Source organism: Amblyomma maculatum, chromosome 1 (genome assembly GCF_055883805.1).
Source record: "Amblyomma maculatum isolate TAMU_Amacu chromosome 1, ASM5588380v1, whole genome shotgun sequence".
In the NCBI taxonomy this organism is placed as follows: domain Eukaryota; kingdom Metazoa; phylum Arthropoda; class Arachnida; order Ixodida; family Ixodidae; genus Amblyomma; species Amblyomma maculatum.
In genome coordinates, this window is record NC_139344.1 from 302,155,492 (window position 1) to 302,179,417 (window position 23,926).

The window sequence follows — 23,926 nt, forward strand, 5'->3', positions numbered from 1 at the left end:
GTAAGCCACGAAACAAACGAAGGTCGTGGTGGAATGCAGAATGTAAGACTGCCCATGAAACACAAAACAAGGCATGGTCGAAGTTACGCTGATACCCCACGGCTGAAAACCTAATAGGATTTAAGCGTGCAAAGGCAAATGGCAAACGTGTTCGACGCATCTCCAAGCGAGAAAGCTGGTCATCATTCCTTTCTTCCGTAAACTCTTATTCTGATGCTCACAAAGTATACAACAGCATAAGAGCACTCAAAGGATATAGCACAGTCCCAACGCCCCTTGTCGGCACCAGTGGTGACTCTCTTGAACACCAAGCAGACACACTAGGGCAACACTTCGAATATGTATTCAGCTCAGCGCACTATACAGATTCCTTTTTGCAGCATAAGGTAACTGAGGAAAGGAAGCCTATATGTGATAAAAGACCGTGCACAGGAGGGTACAGTAGCCCTTTCACCATGCAGGAGCTGAAGATTGCACTAGGCACATGTGGTAACACAGCACCAGGTCCTGGCAGGATCACATATGGAATGCTCAGGCATCTGCATGTGAACACTCTTGAAACCCTACTCTGCCTGTATAATAAAATATGGGCTACAGGATGCTTTCCTAAAGCATTGAAGGAAGCGATTATTATCCCAATATTAAACCCCGGAAAAGAACCCACACTTACTGCTAGTTATTGGCCTATTGCTCTAACCAGCTGCTTATGCAAGCTTTTTGAAAAAATGGTAAATCGCCGCCTTCTACATTTCCTTGAATACAATGGTCTTCTTCATCAAAACCAAGCTGGTTTTAGAGCTGGGCGGTCAACAGCTGATCAGCTCATTGCATTTGAGTCATATGCAAGGGATGCTTTTGCACACAAACAGCATTGTTTATCTGTCTTTTTCGATCTTGAAAAAGCATATGATACCACTTGGCGCTATGGTATCATCCGCGACCTCTCCTCTCTTGGTATCACAGGGAACATGTTGAATACAATACGAAGTTACTTGTCTGAACGATCCTTCAAAGTTCGTGTTGGCAATGCATACTCAAAGCAGTACATACAGGAAAATGGTGTCCCTCAAGGTGGTGTTCTCAGTTGCACACTTTTCATAGTCAAAATGAACTCTTTAAAAAGTGTGTTGCCAAAAACCATTTCTTGCTCTGTATATGTTGATGATATCCAGATAAGCTTCAAATCTTTCAACTTGGCCATCTGTGAGCAACAGATTCAGCTAGGTGTTAACAAATTGTCCAGGTGGGCTGATGACAATGGGTTTAAATTTAACTCTGAAAAAAGTGTTTGTGTACTTTTCTCTAAGCAGCGTGGCGTCAGACCCGACCCCAACATTACATTGAATGGTCAGAGCCTAGCCCTTAAAAAGGAACATAAATTTATTGGCGTAGTTTTTGATGAAAAACTTTCCTTCATTGCCCACATAAAACAGCTGCGACTGAAGTGTCTCAAACCAATGAATCTGCTAAACATCCTCTCTCACCTTTCATGGGGCACAGACCGTGACTGCCTTCTGAGCCTTCTGAATAGTGTAGTTCTATCACGCATTGACTATGGCTCGATGGTCTATGGGTCTGCGTCATCCTCTGCTCTGAAATTGCTTGATCCCGTGCACCACCTCGGCCTTCGCCTCGCCATGGGTGCTTTTCGAACTAGCCCAATTGCTAGCCTTTATGTCGAGGCGAACCGATGGTCACTGCAACGAAGAAGAGAATTTACTTGTATAACTTATGCTATGAAGGTTTTATGCCAACTAGATCATCCATGTCGCCGGCTCCTGCTTGACAAAACTAGCACTGCACTTTTCTCAAGAAAACCATCTCTGACACCACTATACCCAATCAGAGTTGCCACTCATATTGAACATCTGGACGTTCCAGTTACCAGTCTTCATACAACTACCATAAAAAACTTAATTCCTCCTTGGGAAATGCACACTGTTAATTGTGACCTGTCGTTTCTTGAAGTGGGCAAACATGCCATATAGCAGCACTTCATGTCACTTCAGAAGAAGTACACTTGTGATGAATATTACACTGATGCTTCGAAGTCTGCTCAAGTCTCCTGTGCAGCACATGGACCACAGTTTTCACAGTCAAAAACCCTGAATATATTTACTGCTGAATGCCATGGTATCCTTTTAGCTGTGAGACACATTATAGAAAATAAAATACAGACATCGGTCATCTACACAGACTCCCTCAGTGTTTTAACGTCCCTATCCTTTTGGAAATGGCATAACAAGAACCCAGTCCTGAACTCTCTTTATTACTCCCTTATGTTTGCCCATAAACTAGAAATTAAAATTACACTGTGTTGGGTGCCAGGCCACCGCTGTATACCGGGTAACGAGGCAGCTGATAGGCTTGCTGCGTCAGCTGCCCTTCGAAATAAGACAGACATTGATAAGATAACTTATCATGACCTCAAGCCACACATAAAAAACATGATTCGGCAACAATGGCAAGAGGAATGGGACACAACAACAGAAAATAAACTGCACACAATAAAGCCAAGCATAGGCAGGTACACCACAAAAAAACAACACAGATTTAAAGAAGTAGCTCTGTGTAGACTCAGAATTGGTCACACATACACAACGCATACATATCTTTTAACTAACTCTCCTGCACCGCACTGTTTGAGATGTGGTGATCGGCTCACTGTCATTCATGTTTTAATTATATGTACACAACTGGAACCAGAAAGAAGACGTCATTTTCCCTCCTTGTACACTCTTCAAATACCTACACACCCATCCATTTTTATTGGTGACAATCCAATATTTCCTTTAAATCAGGTGCTCAAATTTTTATCAGAAGTAGGTTTTTTACATGGAATTTTTTATCGACGTGGGTCTCAGCCCGTTCCTCCTTGAGAGGACGGATGAGATCTTTTAAAGCATCTACATATACTTTCTTAAATTTTTTTTCCCAGCTCATTATTCATCGCAAATGAATTTTAGGCCCTATACTCCACTGTTTTTAGTGATATTACAGAGCAAATGCATTTTTAGGCCCTATACACCACTGTTTTTTATCCCTTCATGAAACATTACAACTATCACATTATGCAAACTTCAGTACACCGTTAACCTTGAGTTTGGCTGTCTTTGACCTGAGTCGCCCTTGCGCCATTAAAATCCAACATCATCATCATCACTATAAATGCAGCGCCTCTTGTGACAGCTTCATGTACGCTTTGGCAAGTCAGCGCTCAGTTCATTAGACCTGTGGCTAGTGTGACTACACCATTTCTGATTTGTTTGGATGCCCAACATATTTTCTGTGATCTTGGTTTCACAAAGTGCCGGTGCCAACAACTAAGCAACATAATTACACCGCTGCTTTCAAACGGAAAGTTGTGCTTGAAGTGTAAAGTTAATCAAATCTTCAGGTACAGCAACTGAATAGCATGGATGAAAACAATGGGTCCAGCTGTTCAACTACATTGCAACTCGAATGGCATTTTGCAGACCCCACAGAGGCCGTCACCATGCTGTGGCATGGTCGGACTCGAATGGCGGTGGCACATGCTTTCATACGGCCTGTCCACTCACCACAGATACAGTGGGAGCTCTTTTATTTGAGTTGTGCTATGTTTCGCCGCAAGGGGCACGGCGGACCTGCCCAACTGGCCGCTTGCTTCTGTGGTGGCGGCCAGTGTGTGCTTGGTTTCCAAGCGCTCCTTTGCGAGTTCAAGGTGTCGAAAAAAAAAAAAAAAACACATATTCCTGCACTTTGTGAATTTCAAATGAGATATTTTCTTCAGAAAGCTGGCTGTTGCAAAATACAAAAAGGGGAAATTGTCCTTCAATTTCACACAACTGGACCTGAGTATATATATGCTTATCCCTCTTAGCACAAACTAAGTGGCTGCAGTGGTTTGGGCGCCCGTCTCGGCTGCGGGAGGTGGTCAGTTCGAAACCCGCCGCCGGACACCCACCGGTAAATTGGGTGGCAGCGTCCCCCGGTGCCCGGCTTTCTCAAGGAGTGTGCGTTTTAAACAGACTCTGACAGGGGGAAAAATGAATGTGAGCAACGGGGAATGCAGACTCAATATGTGTATCCTTTCACTTCCTCTCTGTCCACATTGTATGTATGACTATACATGGTAATATATGTAAGCTAGTTCGTCTGGCACAACTAGATTTGCAGTAAAGATTGTTCTGACTGGGTGAATGATAATCATCATAACCAGTAATCATGTAAGTGAACATGAATACTATTTGCTCTCTGCGTATTTTTGGTTTAGGAAGCGAGTGAAATACTCAGGGGTGTAGTTTCAGTTTTATGTGTAAACGTGGTTCAGCGTTTGCTTGGGCAATAGTAGCATATACTGTACGTTCTTGTTTCTTATAGTGCGCAACATTGCCACCTCGAAACTCAATTCTTTGTTGTAATTGTGCACCGCAAACACAGCCAAGTAGCAACGTGCCATAGTATGACCCTGTTATGTTGTACAAGGGCTAATTTCCTTCCTGCATGATATGATAGCACATTCATGATGTCAGGGCTGCAGAAGCGCAAATCATATGAGCACTTTTCGTCTCAGGTTCATTTTCTATCAGAACGCAGTGACTGTGATGCATTGAATTCTGCAAGCTTGTTACAATTACTGGTGGAACGAGCAACATGCACTATCTCAAAAGGTGCCAGAGCGACAGCATATTTTGCGTTTTTGGACACTTCTCTGTTACGCACTGCTAAGTTTTGTTAGCGTGAGTTGTAAAAATTACTCATCACACTTTTCGTGCACTTTTGATGGCGCGTTTATCGTAACCAGTCGTCCTATTTTGAGGCATGTGCATTGGTTCAGAGTGTTCTTTACGGTCCTAATACATGGGATGGCAGAAAGCGTCCCAAAATGTCTTTACCCCACCCCTATGTTGCTGCTATTTTGTAACAAAGAAGCTGAATTGATGACTGCGGCTGCAATCGGCATTTCGTTCAGTCCTGTTTTCTGAACAATGTGCACACGCCTGTGTAAGGGATGCGTCTGTGGCCATATATGTGACTTCTTCTGTGCCCCATTCCCGAGTAATTCCAGGCAATTTAGCTATACCTGGTTTGTGGCTCTTACTGATACACAAGCAGAGGCTATGAGGATGGGTCACGGCCCATGATCTTCTATCACACCCAGTATGCAAAAATTACCATCGGGCCTCACAGTTGGTGAGAATGAAGGACGCAAAGTGAATGCATAAAGTATGTGTAGCCCACAGGCTTGGTCAATTTTTTTCTTCGTTTTATGTGCACAAAAACGCACTTTGCATGCGATTGGCCGTTCCACCTGCGGTGGGTCACAACGCCATGATTTGCAGCGGTGGCAGAGGAAACACCCCTTGTGCAGGCCAGCCATGGCTGTGGAAGTTCATTAGGTCACAGAACTTCCTGCTGCTGCAAATATTTAAAACCCACTGGATGGCAGAGAGGACAACGCACTGTGGAAAGAAGAGAGTGATAAGGAAATCTCCAGTGAGGAGGAAGACAACAAATGAATTAGTTGGGCTCATAGCAAGCACAACCAGCATTCGTTTGAATGAATGCCTTTCTTGTTCAAAAAGTGGTGCCGATGACATTTATGGCCGGCTTAAATTTGAGTAAATATGCTACTTCCAGATCCAATTATTTGTCGATAGCAATGAAACAAATCTCCTGAAAGCATGACTGAAATACAGAGCCTCAAACATACATACTTCACAGAAACCGCCCCACTTTAGCCTACGTGACAATTACAGATGTAGGGAAAATGAGGAGCACAAAGGATGCAAACAACCACCAACATCAAAGAAATTGAAAGTAGGAACCGAGCAGAATATCATGTCCAGTGCTTGTTTTTAGGTTGTGTGCAACCTATCCTTAGGTGCGTTTGTAGCGAGCACGTGCTTGCACCATCGCTTTCTCTGAAGCAAAAGCGATTTTCCTTTAAAAACTGAGTGATCTTGAATGCCAGCACTGGTCCCTTGTGATTTTAATGCTCATGTGTGGCGTGCACAGCCACAATATAAGACTGATTTTAGGTCTGGATAAATTACTGGTAATCTGCTGTGCCCAAGGATGCGAATCGCGGCTGTAGAGGCCGTTTTTTGATGAAGGTAAAAAGCAAGGCTCCAGGACGAATGAAGCGGCTGGGCTAAAGCCAAAAGGACGCTCAGTTGTGGATGTGTCGGGAAGCGACCGGAAAGTCCGGTGTTGCAAGGAGATATATCACATAGCAACATGGAATGTAAGATCTATGACGCAAGGTAAACTGGATGTCGGCAAGCGAGAAATGGACAGATTGAACATTGATATCTTGGGTATCAGTGAGCTCAAGTGGACCGGAATGGGAGAATTTAATTCCGGCGACCATTATGTCTTTTATTGTGGGCACGAATCCAGGAAAAGGAACAGGGTCGCTCTCATAGTAAACAGAAGAATGGGCAAAGCAGTGCTAGGGTACAACCCCAAAAACGACCGAATGATTTCACTTCGAATCCAAGGTCACCCTTTCAACATAACAGTTATCCAAGTCTATGCACCAACCACTACAGCTGAAGAAGCTGACGTTGAGAGATTTTATGCTGACCTGCAATGCCTTTTAGACCGCACTCCATCATCAGACGTCCTTCTTCTCATTGAAGACTGGAATGCTAAGGTCGGGAGTGAAGAAATATCCGGAATTACAGGCAAGTTCGGTCTTGGTGAGCCAAATGAAGCTGGGCAGAGGCTAGTAGAGTTTTGTCAAGAAAATAACCTGACCATAGCGAATACTCATTTTCAACAGCACAACAGGCGCCTGTACACATGGACTTCACCGGACGGTCTGTACAGGAATCAGATTGATTATATTCTTAGAAGCGCTATACAAGCAGTAAAAACAAGGCCTGGGGCCGATTGTGGCACCGGTCATCAGCTTCTTGTTGCCAAATTTAAGCTTCGATTGAGGAAAACGCAGAAAACTAGAAGGCCTTTCAAGTATGATCTGGATCAAATTCCATCAGAATATGCTGTGGAAGTGAGTAACCGATTTCAAGAATTAGATCTAGAAAACAGAGAGCCTGAAGAGATGTGGACTGATGTTCGTGATATAATACAAGAAGTTGCTACTAAGGTAGTTCCAAAGCAAAAGAAATGCAAGAAAGCAAACTGGTTATCTGAAGAGGCTTTGCAAATAGCTGAGGAAAGGAGGATGGCAAAAGTTATGGGAGAAAAGGAAAGATACAAGGTTCTCAATGCGGATTTTCATAATATAGCAAGAAGAGATAAGAATGCCTTCCTGAACATACAGTGCCTAGCAGTTGAGGACAACAGCCAATTGAGGAACTCAAGAGCTCTGTATAAGACAATCAAAGGAAGCTTCTGTGCTAAGCTGGGCGTGATAAAGGACAAACGAGGCAGGGACCTCACGGAAGCCTCAGAGATAAAGAAGAGGTGGCAGGAATACACAGAAGAACTGTACAAGAAGGACCCGGATGTGCAAACCCAACATAAGACAGCTGTGATTACTGATCCGAGCCGGGCATCATGAAGAGTGAAGTTGAATGGGCCTTAGCCAGCCTTGCTAAGAACAAAGCTAGCGGAATTGATGGCATTCCAGCCGAGTTGCTTCAAAACCTGAACCATGATGACGCTGTAAACGTTCTGTATACATTATGTCAGCAAATTTGGACAACCCTGCGGTGGCCACATGATTGGAAGAGGTCAGTTTACATCTCCATTCCAAAGAAAGGCAGTGCCAAAGATTGTTCTAACTACCGCACGATCGTGCTTATTTCGCATGCTAGCAAGGTGATGTTGAAAATCCTCCAAGGTAGGCTGCAGCAGTATGTGGATCGGGAGCTTCCGGACGTGCAAGCTGGGTTTCGCAAGGGCAGAGGAACTAGAGACCAGATTGCCAACCTTCGCTGGATTATGGAAATAGCAAGAGAGTTCCAGAAACCCATCTACTTCTGCTTTATTGATTATGCGAAAGCGTTTGCGTAGGTCACAGCAGATTGTGGCAAGCTCTCCAAGAGATGGGAGTTCCAAATCACCTCATCTGTCTCCTCAGGAACCTGTATGAAGGGCAAGAGGCCACAGTCAAAACTGGGCATGGTCTTACTGATTGGTTTCCGATTGAGAAAGGAGTGAGACAAGGCTGCATACTGTCGCCCTGCCTATTTAACCTATATGCAGAGTGCATCATGAGGAAGGCCGGTCTGGACAAGTCTTCACCTGGAGTGAAGATTGCTGGGAAACGTATCAACAACCTTAGGTATGCGGATGATACCACTTTAATGGCAGAAAGTGAAGTGGACCTCAAGAGACTTCTGATGTGCGTACAAGAAGAGAGTGAGAAGTTTGGGCATAAATTGAACAATAAAAAGACAAAGATCATGGCGTCTTGCCCCATCAAGTCCTGGAGCATCAAGGGACAAGAAGTGGAAGCTGTGACAGATTTTCTCATCTTGGGCTCCAAGATTACCTCGGAAGGAGATTGCAGCCATGAAATTAGGAGACGCCTGCTTTTGGGAAAGAGAGCCATGGCTAGCCTTGACCGCCTAGTAAAGAGCAGAGACATTACACTGCCAACCAAGATCCGTATAACTCTTACTGTGGTCTTTCCAGTTTTGATGTATGGATGCGAGAGTTGGACTGTGAAGAAGGCTGACCGCCGAAGAATTGACGCGTTTGAATTGTGGTGCTGGCGGATAATCTTGAGAGTTCCTTGGACGGCCAGAAGATCAAATCAGTCAATATTGTCGACCATAAGCCCTGACTGCTCATTGGAGGGTCAAATACTATAGTTAAAGCTCAGCTACTTTGGTCATCTGATGAGAAGAGAGGAGTCGCTGGAGAAAGATTTGATGTTGGGAAAGGTTGAGGGTCCCCGGAGAAGGGGTAGGCAGCGAACGCGATGGTTATATGGCATCCTCGAGGCGCTGCAGATGAAGTTATATAATGTTAGGAAGATAGTGAGAGACCGGAAAGCGTGGCGTGATATGGCCCTTAGGGTCACGAAGAGTCGGACACGACTGAACGACTGAACTGAACTGAACTGAAAAAGCAAGGCGCGTTGTGTGCAGTTGAAATTTGCAGCGCCCTCCTCTGTGGTGTCTCTCATAGCCTCTCATGGTGTCTCTCATGGTGTCTCTCTGTGGGACACCCCATAAACCAAATGAAAACTAATTACTGGTAATTAGTTAATTGTGCCCACTTTGCTAGAGGATGTATTTCTTCTCAGTGCTGTGCCGGTTCCCCACTGTTACATCCTGGCACAGAACAGGTTGACATGTCTTTGCTCAGTCCTTGGTTCAGATCACTTGTTGTTATTTCAGTATGGCTTTCGTTGGGCCTCATCTCACCTATAGGGCTTGTTCATGTGACATCATTGCAGCTTTACTGGCAACCATGGCACTCACAACGCAACATCAGAGAGGGAAGAAAAAGAGGGAGAGGGCACACGGGGTCTCAAGTGTCCGACAAATGAGCGGCACGCAGCAGGGACGGTAGCATTTTTTGTGTGATTTTAGTTTGGAACCGGCCAACGTTATGGTGTTATGGCCACAACTGCCGCCTGCTAAACTTGATAGTGAATAGGGTTGCATTGTGGGATTAGCCTATGCTCCCAAGGCATGGAAAACGTGCACAGGAATTGTTGCTAGCAGAGCGGGGTTCCATCAGATAAGCGTTGTTTTCTGCAGAGCATGTCCGTGTGCAACATTTGCTCTTTCTCATTGTCCATGCATGCAAGAAAATGTGCTCTGAAGGGGACCTCAGAGAAATGGGGCTACCCATGGGACCACGTAAGAAACTGCTGTCCTACATGAAGGACCTCTCCAAGAAACAGGCAAGTGTTTCCTTTTCATGGTGCATGATGTCTTCTTGCCTGTAACATGGCAGCTAGTGTTTTGCGGCCTTGTTCGCTGGTAGAGTGTTCTCGAAGGAGGCCTCTCAACCCCATCATCTGGGTGAGTAATAATGAATCTTTCGAATGAGGGGATCCAGAAATTGTTATGAGCTGTATCTTTTAAAAGGAACACCAATTTCATCAGTTTTACTGTCTCTCAGAGGAGGGAAATGGCATTGTCTAACAGATTCTAATAAGGCCCTTTTTTCTGGAGGATGAAAATGGTTTATTCTTGTTGCAAGCCACTTTTTGCGAGTTGTTAGGCACTGCTGTACGTGCTGTAGCTCCTTGCTGAGAATAATAAAACAGGAGGAAAACAGCATCAGGTAGGATGCCTTACTGTGTGATGCCGGTGATGGAGTTGTAGTAATATGCAAAATTCATTCCAGTCCAGCCCACCTTCAAATATTTTGTAAATAACATCACCCTAACCTCTTGCACTTACATTGGCAGAGTTATGAGTGTAGTGGCTCATGTCTTCACGAGGAAAAATTTGCAAAGTGAGCGATAACTTTGAAAAACGACGTCAAAGAAAAAAAGCAAGCATGCTATTTTAATAAAGTTCTGAGAAAAGTAACAAGAAGTAATCGATCACTGTCCTGTAATTATTCAGTTCCTTTTCTGAGGCTGTAATTACATTTCAAATTGAGTAATTGTAGGGGTGTGCAAATACAGTCTAGCCCAGTCGGTGGGAATTGGAAACCACTTCGCTATATCCACTATTTCGTGGAGGCACCATCAGCTGTTGCAGTCATGTCAACCGCGGCAGAGGTTGACATCACTGCAACAGCTGATGGTGCCGCCACGACAGTGCCACGACATGGGAGTCCACAAGAGAGTTGGACCTTGTGCAACCAGGTCTGTCTCACATGGGCTTCATTTTTGCTGCTCATCGCCGCCGCCGAACTTGTTGCCACGGAGGAGTTCACGATTGACGAAGTTGCTAGAAGTCCGCGGTTGACATTGCTGCAACCAGAACAAACTTGTTGCGTCTGCGTTTTAGATGTCCTTTTCGGAATACGCAAGAATCTGATCGCAATGCTTGGCCATCCACTGTTGGAGTGATCCCTCGTCAACGTAAGCGGCCTCTCTGACAATGTTTTTACACGTAATATTGTGCCTCTCCTTGAATCTCTGGAGCCACCCATTTCCTGGCTGGAAGTCATCGTGACCGAAAGCGAAGCACAAGTCTTTAGCCTTCACCAGCATGTTGGGTCCATTGAGCGGGATGTTCTTTGATCGGGCATCCAGGAACCACCTGCAAAATGTGGCTTCTACAATGGCATGCGTGGCATACCGGATCCTCTTTTGGTCCCTGCTGCCAACGTCGTCGTTGAGAACAGCATTGATTATGCTTCCGTTCTTGATTATTATTGAGAGTGTGGACTGTGCAATATCACTTTCCTTCATGTTTCAGCGCCCATCGTCCAGAATAGCGCACTTCATCTTCAAAGATAACACTTTTCTATTTTCCGTTGAGGTGCTTTAGCTTGCAGACTCAACATTGCAGAGAAATTGAAGGGTCAGGTCCAAGAAAAGGGATAACTGAGTTGGTTTGTTGTCTAAAAATTGTCCAGGCCAAGTCGGGGGTCACGAGAAAACAGAGGTAATAAGCGAAACAAGGCAGGAAGGCGTAATGACGTCAACGAGAGAGGTGCATACAAAGATCCACGAAAGCGGAGGAAACACTCTCACTTCTTTCTCTCTCACTTCCGCAACGATTTCTTCCTTACTCTCTTTCTCCTGGGCCCAAAACAGAGAGAAATTCAAGAGCCGCGATTCGCCGAGCCAACCGCTGCTCCTCACCCCAAAATTGCCTTTTATTTTCGTACTTTTTCTACCTTCCGCGCAACTGGCTCGACGGCACAGTGGGATACCGCATCACAAAGACTGCTAGCCAAGTGATGCAGTGAAGCAACCTTTCATTTTGCAGGATTGCAGACGACGCCGTGAATGCAGTCGTCAGCCAAATTTTGTCCTTATTTTTACGCAAAAATTTGCCTGAAAGCATAAAAATTTCCTAATTGATACATTATTTTTCATCTGGTACAAAATCATTTCGCTATATCTGCTGATGTACGTTTAATTACTTGGTTAAAACTGGACCCAAATTGTATCAAAAATGCAGAAATGAGAATGGGAACTTTCTTTGTTATAATCACTATTGCGAAATAGTCAAGTGGCTACGCTATAACCGGGCTAGACATTATTGAAATATTTGAATGTGGGAGAATATCTGATCAGTGAAAAAAATATTTCCAAACATTGTTCTTATTTCAGAATTGCATACATCAATTTTATCTGTATATTAGTTTTTTGTGCAGGAAAGAATGGAGCAGTCATAATGCTCCGAAATATGCTCTCATTAAGTTGGCCTTCAAGGAACCAGAAAAAATTAAAAAATTAAATTAAAAAATGTGTGCATTTCGTCAAGTGCTTTGCGCACACTAGGCCCACAAAACAGCTGCAGTGAATTTGAAAAGTTTGGCTCTATTTGCATCTTTGAAAAATTTTTAATATCACTTTTTCCAATATGAACTACCCCGCACCTCGACCAAGGTGTTAGGGGGTAGTTCAGCTTGTAGCAGAGGGCGGACACGGAAGACAATGCTTGCAAACAGACGTTTTCTGCAGGCACCAGCCGACGCTGTTGAACGTCGTCTTCTCTCAAACTCACGAGAGTCTTCTTCTTCTTTCCTTATGAGTATGCACCGCGTAATGTGACAATGTTATTGGCACGTCCCTGAGTAATTGTAATCGGTTACTTATTTTCTGTAACATGTACAGCCAAAAGTGTAGAGCCTGGGGGCTCTGCTTCTGAACTGTGTAATGGCGCTGATTTAGCATTAGTGGATGGATTCCCATTGAAGAGGACAAAAAATCATCTTACCATCAAGAGATTCAGAACACTGGAAACGCATTACAAGACCCAGAAGCAGACCCCCTGGGCTCTACAGTTTTGACAGAGACTACAAGATTGCTGCATGTTCCCAAGCAGTACAGATGTGTCTTGTGGGTCCTAATCAGTAGTATGCCTGGCTCTATGGTCGTGGGTTAAAACTCCTTTTCAAACCTGAAATTCCTCATATTTTTTTTAAGCGAGATCAGTTACTGTGCAAAGTTAATTCGTTTGAGACATAATGGCAACTTTTAATTTGCATTGTGTGTCATATTTTAATGACTTTCATGACATCTTATTCAGTGTGACATATTGTGATGTCGCTCATGGCCAGTGACCTCGTTGCTAGCTCTTGATACTTTCACATTAAAAACGAGAGTTCTGATATTATACAGTACCACTTAAATGCAATTTTACTTGCTATGCTGCACCGAATGTCGCTCTATGCTTCATGGTGCTCCAGTTTTGGGACCATAATATAAATGCTTTAAAGGAGTATAGACACGTACATTTTCTGTTCCGGTATTTTTGCTTTAATCGATCCACAGTGGCCCAAAACAGAGGAACTGCGACCCAAAAAGCCCCAGCACAGATCAATTAATTTATTATCAGTGCATTTATCAGGGCCAGTTTCGGTTTCGCTCTTTCCGGACACGAGCGCGCGATGACGTCAAAGATACGAGAACGCCACACGAGCGCCCCCTACTGGCAAGGTTGGTGATCGCGTAAACACAAAATCTGATGACGCATTCGGGTCGCGTTTTTTGTCTGTTTGCTGTCGCACGTGCAAGAAAATATCGTCGTCGAGCAGCGCTTCAGCGTAGCGTAATTAGTACTGCGACGTTGTTTCACCCAATAGCGTGGATGTTACTAACATTGCCGGGCACTTTAATCCCGACTCGCTCGCCTGCGACTCAAGCGACGAAGCAGGAATCAGCAGCAGCCACGAAAGCTTGGTGGGTTGACGCGCAGGAAATCTCAACTGGTAAGAACGTTGAACAAAGGAACCGTGAAGATGCTGCTTTATCAGTCCGGTTGGCCAGCGCTGTGAGCCAAGCTGTTCTAAAAAAAATTTTTTAGTAATGACGCGATCAGCCACCGTAACCCGTAAGCTCTCCCGATGGCTCCCGTGCTCATGCCTGTTCACTTGCTGATTGGTCCCGACGAGGCAGGCCTGCGTGCTGCCGTCCAAGCATGTGGCGCCATCTGGCGCAGTCAATGCAATCTGGGTGCGTAAAGCCGTGGTCGCCGCGTTCGGCTCCCAAGTCATAGCTGCCTCATAGCATCCGCTATCGGTAATCTATAGCTATCGCGGATCACTGTTCATTCGCTTACATAACTATTTGTACAAAGGACTATCAGTCATGACTAAATTGCGAGGATTGTTCGGCCAATACAGAGGTCCTGGTAGAAATTACAGTGATACAAGCGAACTTTTTTTTTTCCTACAGCTACTGCCCAGTGCGACGCACCTGATGTCTGTAGCTCCGCTGCTGAAGGCATCGCGCAAAGCAAGAAAATATTTTAAGAGATGGACTTGCCAGTAAAGTGGCACTTAACTCCGACGTTTATTACAGCGTTAGCCCGTTCTGAAGCGGCTTTCGCTGGCGCTTCGATGTGAAACCAGCTAGGGCTAGCGACGTCTAGGGTAGGCGGGGAGCGGCGCAGTATGTTCCCAGTGCGCCATCGACAGGCACCTTGCCGTAAGCCCTGCACTTGTGCAGGCATGCTGTTGGGGCCTGAGTTTAGCAGGCAGTCTCCATACGTACACCGGTGAGGTAATTGTAACATGCACCAACGAAGAAGCCGTCGAGTAAAGCCAGCAGAAGCGTAGTTCTTTCTCAGGGCACAGCCAGAAGCGGCGGCGGCGCTGTTAGAGTCCGGCCATGTGTCATCACTGCTCTTTGCTTTGCCGACTCCACGTCACAGTTGTTTGATTACGTCATGTTGTTTACCTATGTACACGTTTTCGTCACAGAGATGTCGATGCCAATGGGTTTTGAAAAACGGAGTACTTGCCTGGCTTGTTTTTAAAATCAATTTAAAATATCTTCGCAGAAACGTGCGAGGTTGGGATTGCTTGGGGAGCATCTCTGTATAACCAGGAAAGCAATCGTATTCCTCCCGACGCTTCAAAAAATGGTGTCTATACTCCTTTAAAGCAGTTTTTTATATACATGAAGATTATTTGCCTCAAACTTCGCAACAAAGAAATCCTTTTGTTCAGACTTTTCAAGATAAAATTTACAAAGAACTTGAAAAGCATACATATAAAGTTGAGAAATGGTAAAATTTAAGAATGTACAAAAATGTGTGTGCCCCTTTTCTCGCTTTTGAAAATATGGTCTGCATATTTTTAAGTATCTCTTTTTAGTGCTAACTTTTTCAGATTTTAACACCTAAGAGACGGCATAGCATATTTTGTGCAGCCTTAATTATCTTCATTGTGGTGGTTTATTTTTATATCCATGCATTTTTTTTTTTTTTTTTACTTTCTAATGCTTTTTGGGGGGGCGGGGGAGGGGGGGGGGTCGCCGAGAAATTTTTTCCACGCATCATATGTAAAGTTAAACAAAAAAGGTTTCCTGTGACCATGCTACAACCAGGCTGCCTGCCCTTTTGATGTTTGATGCAGTAATGTGAAACAGTCTCCAGTGCACGACTTCCAGTTTCGTTACATCACCCCCCCCCTCCCCACGGCTATGTTTTTCAGCAGGCCAGCCCACACGCAGCATCAAAAAGTTGAATCCTCCCCCCTTTAAGAAAAACACAAACACGCAAACACTCGCACGATGGTTACCACTGTGTAACGCATAAGGGAGACCTTTTCTGCGGAGTTGAATATAATGTCTTACGATCATTCTTCTTTGTATTATCTGGTATATTATGCATGCCGTCCCAATGCTGTCCTTTGTGCTCTCACTGTTTTTGGACATGCAGTATTGTTTGTTGCTTATTTCGGCAACTTTGGGACTCTGGAATGGAACAGGTGACTGAAAAGTTTGCAAAAAACATTTTATTGAATGAAGTAACTGCATGGCTCTGCTATAACTTATACTAAAGTGCAGCTTTTTAGTTGGTCAGTCAAATACATACCCCTGCCGCCGTGGTGTAGTGGTTAGGGCGCTTGGCTGCAGTGCCTAAGGATGTGGGATCGCATCTCGGCCACAGCAGCCGCTTTTGAATGGAGGTAAAAAGCAAGGCGCTCTGTGTGCAGTGCTATGGCGGCACACATTAAAAGAACACCAGGTGATCCAAATTTCCGGAGCCCTTCACTACGGCGTCTCGCATAGTCAGTCGCTTTGGGATGTTAAACCCCATAAATCAAACCAAATCATCAAATACATGCAAATTTTTTGTTTTAACTTTACACATGATGTGTGGAAAAAACTTTCTCTGTGACCCCCCCCCCCCTTTTCAAAAAAAGAAGCATTAAAAAGTAAAAAAAAAATGCATGAATATAAAAATAAAGCGGTAAAGAAGAAATTGGGCATAGGCAAAAACCAGATGTATGCGATAAGGGACAAGGCGGGCAACATCATCACGAATTTGGACAAGATAGTCAAAGTAGCCGAGGAGTTCTATACAGATCTCTACAGTAGCCAAAGTAGTCGGGACCGTAATGAGATTGGCGGTAGGGAAAAACAGTCAGACATTCCATCTGTGACGAAGGACGAGGTCAAGAAAGCATTAGAAACTATGAAAAGGGGGAAATCAGCTGGAGAGGATCAGATAACTACAGATTTGCTGAAGGACGGGGGGGATATCGTGCTAGAAAAACTGGCCACCCTGTATACGCAGTGCCTGGTGTCATCGACGGTACCGGAACCATGGATGAATGCAAACATTATCCTCATTCATAAGAAAGGGGACTCTAAGAACCTTAAAAATTACAGACCAATCAACTTACTGTCTGTTACGTATAAGTTATTTACTAAGGTAATCGCTAATAGAATCAGGACAACCTTAGACTGCAATCAAGCAAAGGATCAAGCAGGTTTTCGGAAACGGTAGTCTACTATCGAGAATATCCATACCATCAGTGAGGTGATAGAAAAATTCTCGGAATATAACCAGCCCTTATACATAGCATTCATTGATTACGAAAAAGCATTTGACTCAGTTGAAACCTCGGCGGTGATGCAGGCATTGCAAAATCGGGGTTGACGAGCCGTATGTGAAAGTGCTGGAAGATATATATAGTGGCTGCACAGCAACCATAGTTCTGCATAAAGAAAGTAACAAAATTCCCATAAAGAAAGGTAAATGAAGGGGAAATGAGGGTGCTCGTTATAATACATGAAGGAAAGAAGCCCCACCCCACCATCGGCACGTTGTTTTTTCTTCTACTTTGTGTTTAAATATCTTTCCCCCTAAGCAGATTACATTACTCATTTCTGTGATTATCCAAGTAAAAAAATTTAAAAAAAGACTTAAAACGTAATCCCCAATGCTTTCCTTGGCCTCGCCGACTCTTGGCTTCTTTCCTTCATGTATTATAACGAGCACCCTCATTTCCCCTTCATTTGTCTGCTTGTAGCTTACGGGGGTCTCGGTTCTGGCAGTCTTGAAGCCATAGGTAGCGTAAGAGGGTTCTAGCACAGCTTTCGCCCTCGCTCTTGATCATGTTCTACGTGACGCTGGCGGTAACACAGGACGGTCCACGTCCGCCGCTATGGTTGAGGGTGGCGCTGGTGAACACTCTCAAGGTTCATATACAGACAACATTAATACCCGAGAAAGTAGCAGGGGGGACAGTGGCCGATGTAGCTCAGTTGGAAGAGCACCGGACGCGATATTCGGAGGTCGTGGGTTCGCTCCCCACCATCGGCACATTGTTTTTTCTTCTACTTTGTGTTTAATTATCTTTCCCCTAAGCAGATTACATTACTCATTTCTGTGATTATCAAAGTAAAAAAAATTAAAAAAAAGACATAAAACGTAATCCCCAATGCTTTCCTTGGCCTCGCCGACTGTTGGCTTCTTTCCTTCATAAAGAAAGGTGTTAGGCAAGGAGATACAATCTCCCCAGTACTACTCACAGCTTGCTTAGAGGATGTATTCAGAGACTTGGAATGGGAGCAGTTAGGGATAAGGGTAGATGGAGAATACCTCAGTAATCTGCGATTTGCTGATGACATTGCCTTGCTAAGCAACTCGGGGGATGAACTGCAAATAATGATTGATGACCTAGACAGGAAAGGTAGAAAGGTAGGCTTGAAAATCAATATGCAGAAGACTAAGGTAATCTTCAACAGCCTCGGGAAGGAACAGCAGTTTACATTAGGTAGCGAAGTACTGGAAGTAGCAGGCAAATATATCTACTTAGGACAGGTAGTAACCGCAGATCCGGACCATAAAAAGGAAATAAGAAGAATAAGATTGGGATGGAGCGCATTTGGCAAGCACTCGCAGATTATGATTAGCAGCTTACCGGTATCACTCAAGAGGAAAGTATATAAAACAGTTGCATCTTACCCGTACTCACCTATGGGGCTGAAATGTGGAGGCTAACCAAGAGAGTTCTACTTAAGTTGAGGACAACCTAGAGGGCTATGGAACGAAATATGGTAGGGGTAACATTAAGAGATAGGAAGCGTGCAGAGTGGGTCAGTGAAATAACTCAAGTTACCGACATTCTAGTGGAAATTAAGAAGAAGAAATGGGCATGGGCAGGACATGTAGTGCGAAGAGAGGATAACCGATGGTCGCTTAGGGTAACAAACTGCATTCCAAGGGAAGGAAAGCGTAGCAGGAGGTGGCAGAAAGTTAGGTGGGCGGATGAGGTTAAGAAGTTCGCAGGGGTCAAGTGGATGCAGCTAGCACAGAACTGGGTTAAGTGGAGAAATATGGGAGAGGCCTTCGCCCTGCAGTGGGTATAGTCAGGCTGATGATGATGGTGATTGTTGTGTATAGAGGGCGCTATTTCATCACGAGCACAACCTACTGTCATCTGTATATAAACATCGTCATCAGAATAAACGGGGGTCATTTGGTGGCACGCGCCGCCCCGGAATCTTATCTCTCCTGGGCACCGACGCGCGGCGTCACCACATACTGGCGCAGTCGACAGACCTGCGGCTTGACATTTGGCCATCTCGACTACAGGATTGCGGCTAGTCACGCGCGAGAGGCGTGTCAGGCGATGGATTCGTTTGCGCTACCGCCAGTGGGCCTTTTCCTGGAAGTACCTGGACAACCGCCTGTACCATGGCACCAATGGAAGGAGGACTTCGAAAATTTCCTACAAGCAACCGGACTCGACGAGAAATCGCAGGTACGGAAGAGGGCCATTCTATTGCAATGCCTAGGCGTTGAAGGCCGTCGGGTTTTCCGCACGCTTACTCCGGGACCGGTCACGAGCAAAGCTTCTGCGGACGTTTACCAAGAAGCGCTCGCCTTGCTGGAACGCCATTTCACAAGCGCTGTGAATGTTCTTGTTGAGCGTCGCCGATTCACGCTGCGGCAACAACTTCCGGACGAACCGATACGGGACTACGTCACTGCTCTCCGGCAACTGGCGAAGAATTGCGACTTTGGTGATTTTCTTGAGACAGCTTTGCGTGATAAGGTCGTGGATGGCATTCGAAGTGTAGAACTGCGACAGATGCTGTTACTGAAAGGGTCGACGCTTACGTTGGATCAGGCCGTTGACATCCTGCGGGCGTATGAAGAGGCGGTAAACGGTGCTCGACTGTATAAAGACGGTTACGACGCTTATCCAGTCCAGCGAGTGACGGAGGCAAGAGGTCAGCCGCTGAGGGGCGGTTCTTCGTCGGCCTCTGTGTGCAAGTGCTACCGATGCGGCTCAGCAGGACACTTAGCCAACTCGCGGGAATGCAAGGCGCGAGGGAAGCGTTGTGCAAGGTGCCACAAGATTGGGCATTTCCAAGTAGTGTGTGAAAGTCGTGGAGAAGCAGAAGTGCGCGCTATTCGAGATGAAGACTGCACGGAGGTGTTGGGCATGCTGACAGTGACGCAGGTGAAACGGGATTTTGGCCGTTGATGTGTGCATTGAGGACGAATTAGTCCAGCTGCTGGTAGACACGGGCTCAGCTGTGTCCATTTTACCTTACCATCTATACCAAGAAAAGTTCGCCTGCCGGTTTGATTTGGGTCCTGCCATGGCGACGCTGCGGGACTTCTCTGGCCAAACAATTCCGGTCATGGGGTGTTTTGTGGCCAAGACGGTGTACGGGAGTGTATCTGCCAACGTTCGTTTTCACGTGGTTCCGCAGGGCATGGCATTGTTGGGTTTAGATGCAGTCAAGCAGCTGCGGTTGCGCATTGATGGAGCATCTTTGGCATGTTTGCAGACGACTGTGAGCACCGAGTCGCTGCCCCCAGAATTATGTGAGTTTTCTTCCCTTTTCTCTGATAAATTGGGTTTGGCAAAAGACTTTGTGCATGAAGTGAAGCTGCGCGCCGATGTGAAGCCCGTGGCAGCGAAGGTTCAGCGCCTGCCCTTGGCACTCAGAGAACAAGTTTCTAATGAGTTAGCAAGACTGGAACAGGAAGGCATCATAGAGCGTGTAAACGCGTCACAGTGGGTGTCGCCAATAGTTGTAGTGAAGAAAAAGGATGGAAGGATCCGCCTCTGCGTAGATTTGCGGGAAGCAAACAAAGCAGTGGTGGCTGGTGGATTTCCACTGCCTCATACTGAGGAACTTTTGAACGAGCTGAATGGGGCAGCATGGTTTTCAAAATTAGACTTGGCATCCGCATACTACCAAGTGGAGCTGGCTGAAGGCAGTCGAGAAATAACAATGTTCGTGACGCATGAAGGGCTGTTCCGTTTCCGCAGAGTATGTTTTGGCCTCGCTTCGGCCCCTGCTGCATTTCAGCGGATGATGCAGGAGATATTGAAGGGTTGTAATGGCGTTCTGTTCTATATTGATGATATCATTGTCTTCGGCAGGACAAAAGGGGAACACACCAACCACTTGCGTGAGGTATTGCAACGTATTGCTAAAGCCGGCTTGCAACTAAACAAGAAATGTGTGTTTGAAGTGCAAGAACTGTTATTTTTGGGCCACCATGTCAGTGCTGAAGGGCTCAGGCCCCTCAAGTCGAAAGTTGAGGCGATTCTTCACGCGCAGCCACCGACTGATGTGGTTGGTCTGCGTTCTTTTTTGGGACTTCTCGGCTATTATTCTCGCTTCATTCCACATTATGCAGAGGAAGTGGAGCCATTGCGGCGGCTTCTTCGCAAGGGCCAGGAGTTCTGCTGGGACCAGAGCGCGGAAGACAGTTTCTGCAAGGCCAAGTCGCTGCTGGCATCGTGCGGCGCTGTAGCCATGTTCGACAGCGCGCTACCGGTACAGGTGACTGCTGATGCTTCAGCCTACGGGTTAGGGGCTGTGTTGCAACAAGTTGTTGATGGGGAGTCACGCACGGTGGCATTCGCGTCCAGGACCTTGTCACCACAAGAGCGCAAGTATTCTACCGGAGAACGGGAAGCATTATCGTGCCTATGGGCTTGCGAGCATTGGCATGTGTATTTGTGGGGCCGAAAATTTATTTTAGGGACTGACCATCAGGCGCTAGTGACCTTGCTATCCAGCAATGGCACAGGTCGGCGTCCCCTTCGAATTGAAAGGTGGTGTGCAAGACTCATGCAGTATAACTTCTCCGTACAGTACACAAAGGGAGAAACCAACGTGGTGGCTGATGCACTATCCCGGTTGCCCGTGCCATCAATGGAAGGTGAGCCTTTGGAGGAGGTAGTTGCTGCAATATCAAGTGTCGTTATGAAAAATCAGCTACAGGAAGCAACACAGAATGACCCGCTGCTGCAACAAGTGATGCAGCATGTCGTATCTGGGTGGCCAGAAAAAAAGGAGCTCGCAGGAAAACTGTTGTTGTTCGCACGCATTTGGGATGAACTGTCTGTTGTGGAGGGGTTGTTGTTTTGTGCAGAGCGTATAGTGCCTCTAGCAGATCTCATATCCAAGTTTGTTGCACTTGCTGATGAATCTCATCCGGGCATTGTCAGAACAAAGCAACGGCTACGAGAGTTGTACTGGTGGCCCAGGATAGATGACGATGTGGAAAATGCCATCAGGAACTGTGCAGTTTGTAAAGCCGCAGATAAGTCTGCAAAAACTATGACAGCACCATTGCAGCCAGTAGAATGGCCTGAGAAGCCATGGCATAAGTTAGGAATAGATATTGTGGGGCCAATGGAACGTGCACCGCCTGACTGCAGGTTTGCAGTAACAATCGTGGATTATCACAGCAAGTGGCCTGAAGTGGTTTTTGTTTCATCTATAACCGCACAGTCAGTAGTCAAGGTCTTGCTAGAGCTTTTTGCACGGGAAGGGTACCCAGGAAGTGTGGTCACAGACAATGGCCGTCAATTCATGTCCACATACTTTCAGGAATTTTTAAAGGCCAGCGGTATTGACCATTGTGTGACATCATTGTATTACCCTCAGTGCAATGGCCAGGTCAAAAGGTTTAATCGCGTTTTGAAGGAGTACCTGCAGACTGCGTCACTGGAGCGCAGGCCATTGAAGGAAGCCATCTTGGAGTACCTGAGTGTCTACAGGGCTACACCACACGCCACAACAGGGGTGTCTCCAGCATTCTTGCTACACGGAAGGAGACCTCGTACTCGCTTAGATGTGGTTGGCTTTCCAGGAGAAGGATTCTTCGATGAGCCAGTGGTGCACATGGCAGACTTACGACAGCGGGTCAAGAACCGGCAACAGCAAGTGAAAAGCTACACGGATGAGAAACGGGGTGCCAGAGATTCCACCATCAACGTGGGGGATTTTGTGAAGGTACGACGAGGTTTCGGCGTAAAAAGCGAGCAGAAGTTTTCCTTGCCCCTGGAGGTGAAGAAGCGTATAGGCAGGAATTCATTTTTGCTGGCAGATGGGAAGAAATGGAATGCATCGAAGTTGTCAGTAGTTGCCCGGGGAGGTCAACAAGATGCACCGCTGTTGGTTGAGAAAGTGAAGGGGCATCGTGCTGTAGCAGTCGGGTTGGAGATGGATGTGCCTTACTTCGAGTCTCCTGCAGGCCTTGATACTCGGGACACGGCTTTGGCAACAGCAGACACTGCAACATCGGGTGACGATCGTCAGGAGTCTGTGCAGGATGCGGCAGAGGCAGACACACTGCATGAAGAACTTTCTCAGACTTCTGGTGCAGTGTGTGTTGTGCTTGATGGGCAGCAAATGGAACATTCTCAACAGCAAGGAACCACTGGGCGGACGGAAAATGTGGCTGCAGGGGTGCCGCGTAGATCTCGGCGACAACGGACAGCGCCCACGTGGTACCAGGATTACGTAACCTAAATCGTTCGTTTTTGCCTGCCTGCAGCAATCTTGAGTTTTAGCATGCATTTTTGTTGTTTATCTAAGGGGGGAAAGATGTTGTGTATAGAGGGTGCTATTTCATCACGAGCACAACCTACTGTCATCTGTATATAAACATCGTCATCAGAATAAACGGGGGTCATTTGGTGGCACGCGCCGCCCCGGAATCTTATCTCTCCTGGGCACCGACGCGCGGCGTCACCACAGTGATGATGAAAAATAAACAGCCACAATAAAGATAAGCAAAATATGCTATGCTCTCTCTTAGGTGTTAAAATATTTTGGGCCTGACTATCTATTTTTTAGCGCTTCTCGAAAGCAGTGGTGGTTGTTGAGAGTCTGGCATACCCACTCTCCCAACTGGACTAACAAAATGAGTGAAGCCAAGCTACCAGGAACTGTGATGTTGTGCAGTACAGTCTATTTTGAAGGTGCTCCATAGCAACATTGCTAAATTGATAAATATATTCGTTTATTCCTCTGATGATAGCACAGTTTGCAGCTTTTTCTAACTTCATGGTTTATGGCTGGCACGTTTTGTAAAGAGTGGAAGAGTGCAATCTAGCTTGCTGTCAAGAGGAGCTGTTCTCTGTAAGCCACTGCTCAAACCCCAGCCCATGTTGCTGGAAGAGCTTTGCACGTGCTCAAGTTCTGCAGGAGCCACTTTTCTAGTTGCTGACTACTAGCAAATGGAAGTAACTGCTCAAGAGCAAGCTGAAATTGAAACTCGATAGAACTGGTAATTGGGTGAGTTGGTATGATGCTGCCCTTGTTGTTTGGAGCCTGACCTATTTATTTCTCCCTTCCAAGCAATAACTTTCAGTTGTA

General features: G+C 45.8%; 1 protein-coding gene across 6 annotated transcripts in view; it reads left to right on the forward strand.

Annotated features, from left to right (window-relative positions):
* PAPLA1 (Phosphatidic Acid Phospholipase A1) overlaps positions 1-23,926 on the forward strand; it is an 88,508-nt gene that overhangs the window by 42,154 nt on the left and 22,428 nt on the right. For 3 of the 6 annotated variants that reach the window (XM_084605077.1, XM_084605860.1, XM_084607961.1), the window contains exon 4: positions 9,719-9,818. The exons of 2 other annotated variants lie outside the window; for them this stretch is intronic. In XM_084605077.1, coding sequence (XP_084461203.1) covers positions 9,719-9,818 — 100 coding nt within the window. The remainder of the gene's footprint in view (positions 1-9,718; positions 9,819-23,926) is intronic. One more of the 6 variants, XM_084605447.1, reaches the window with a different exon arrangement.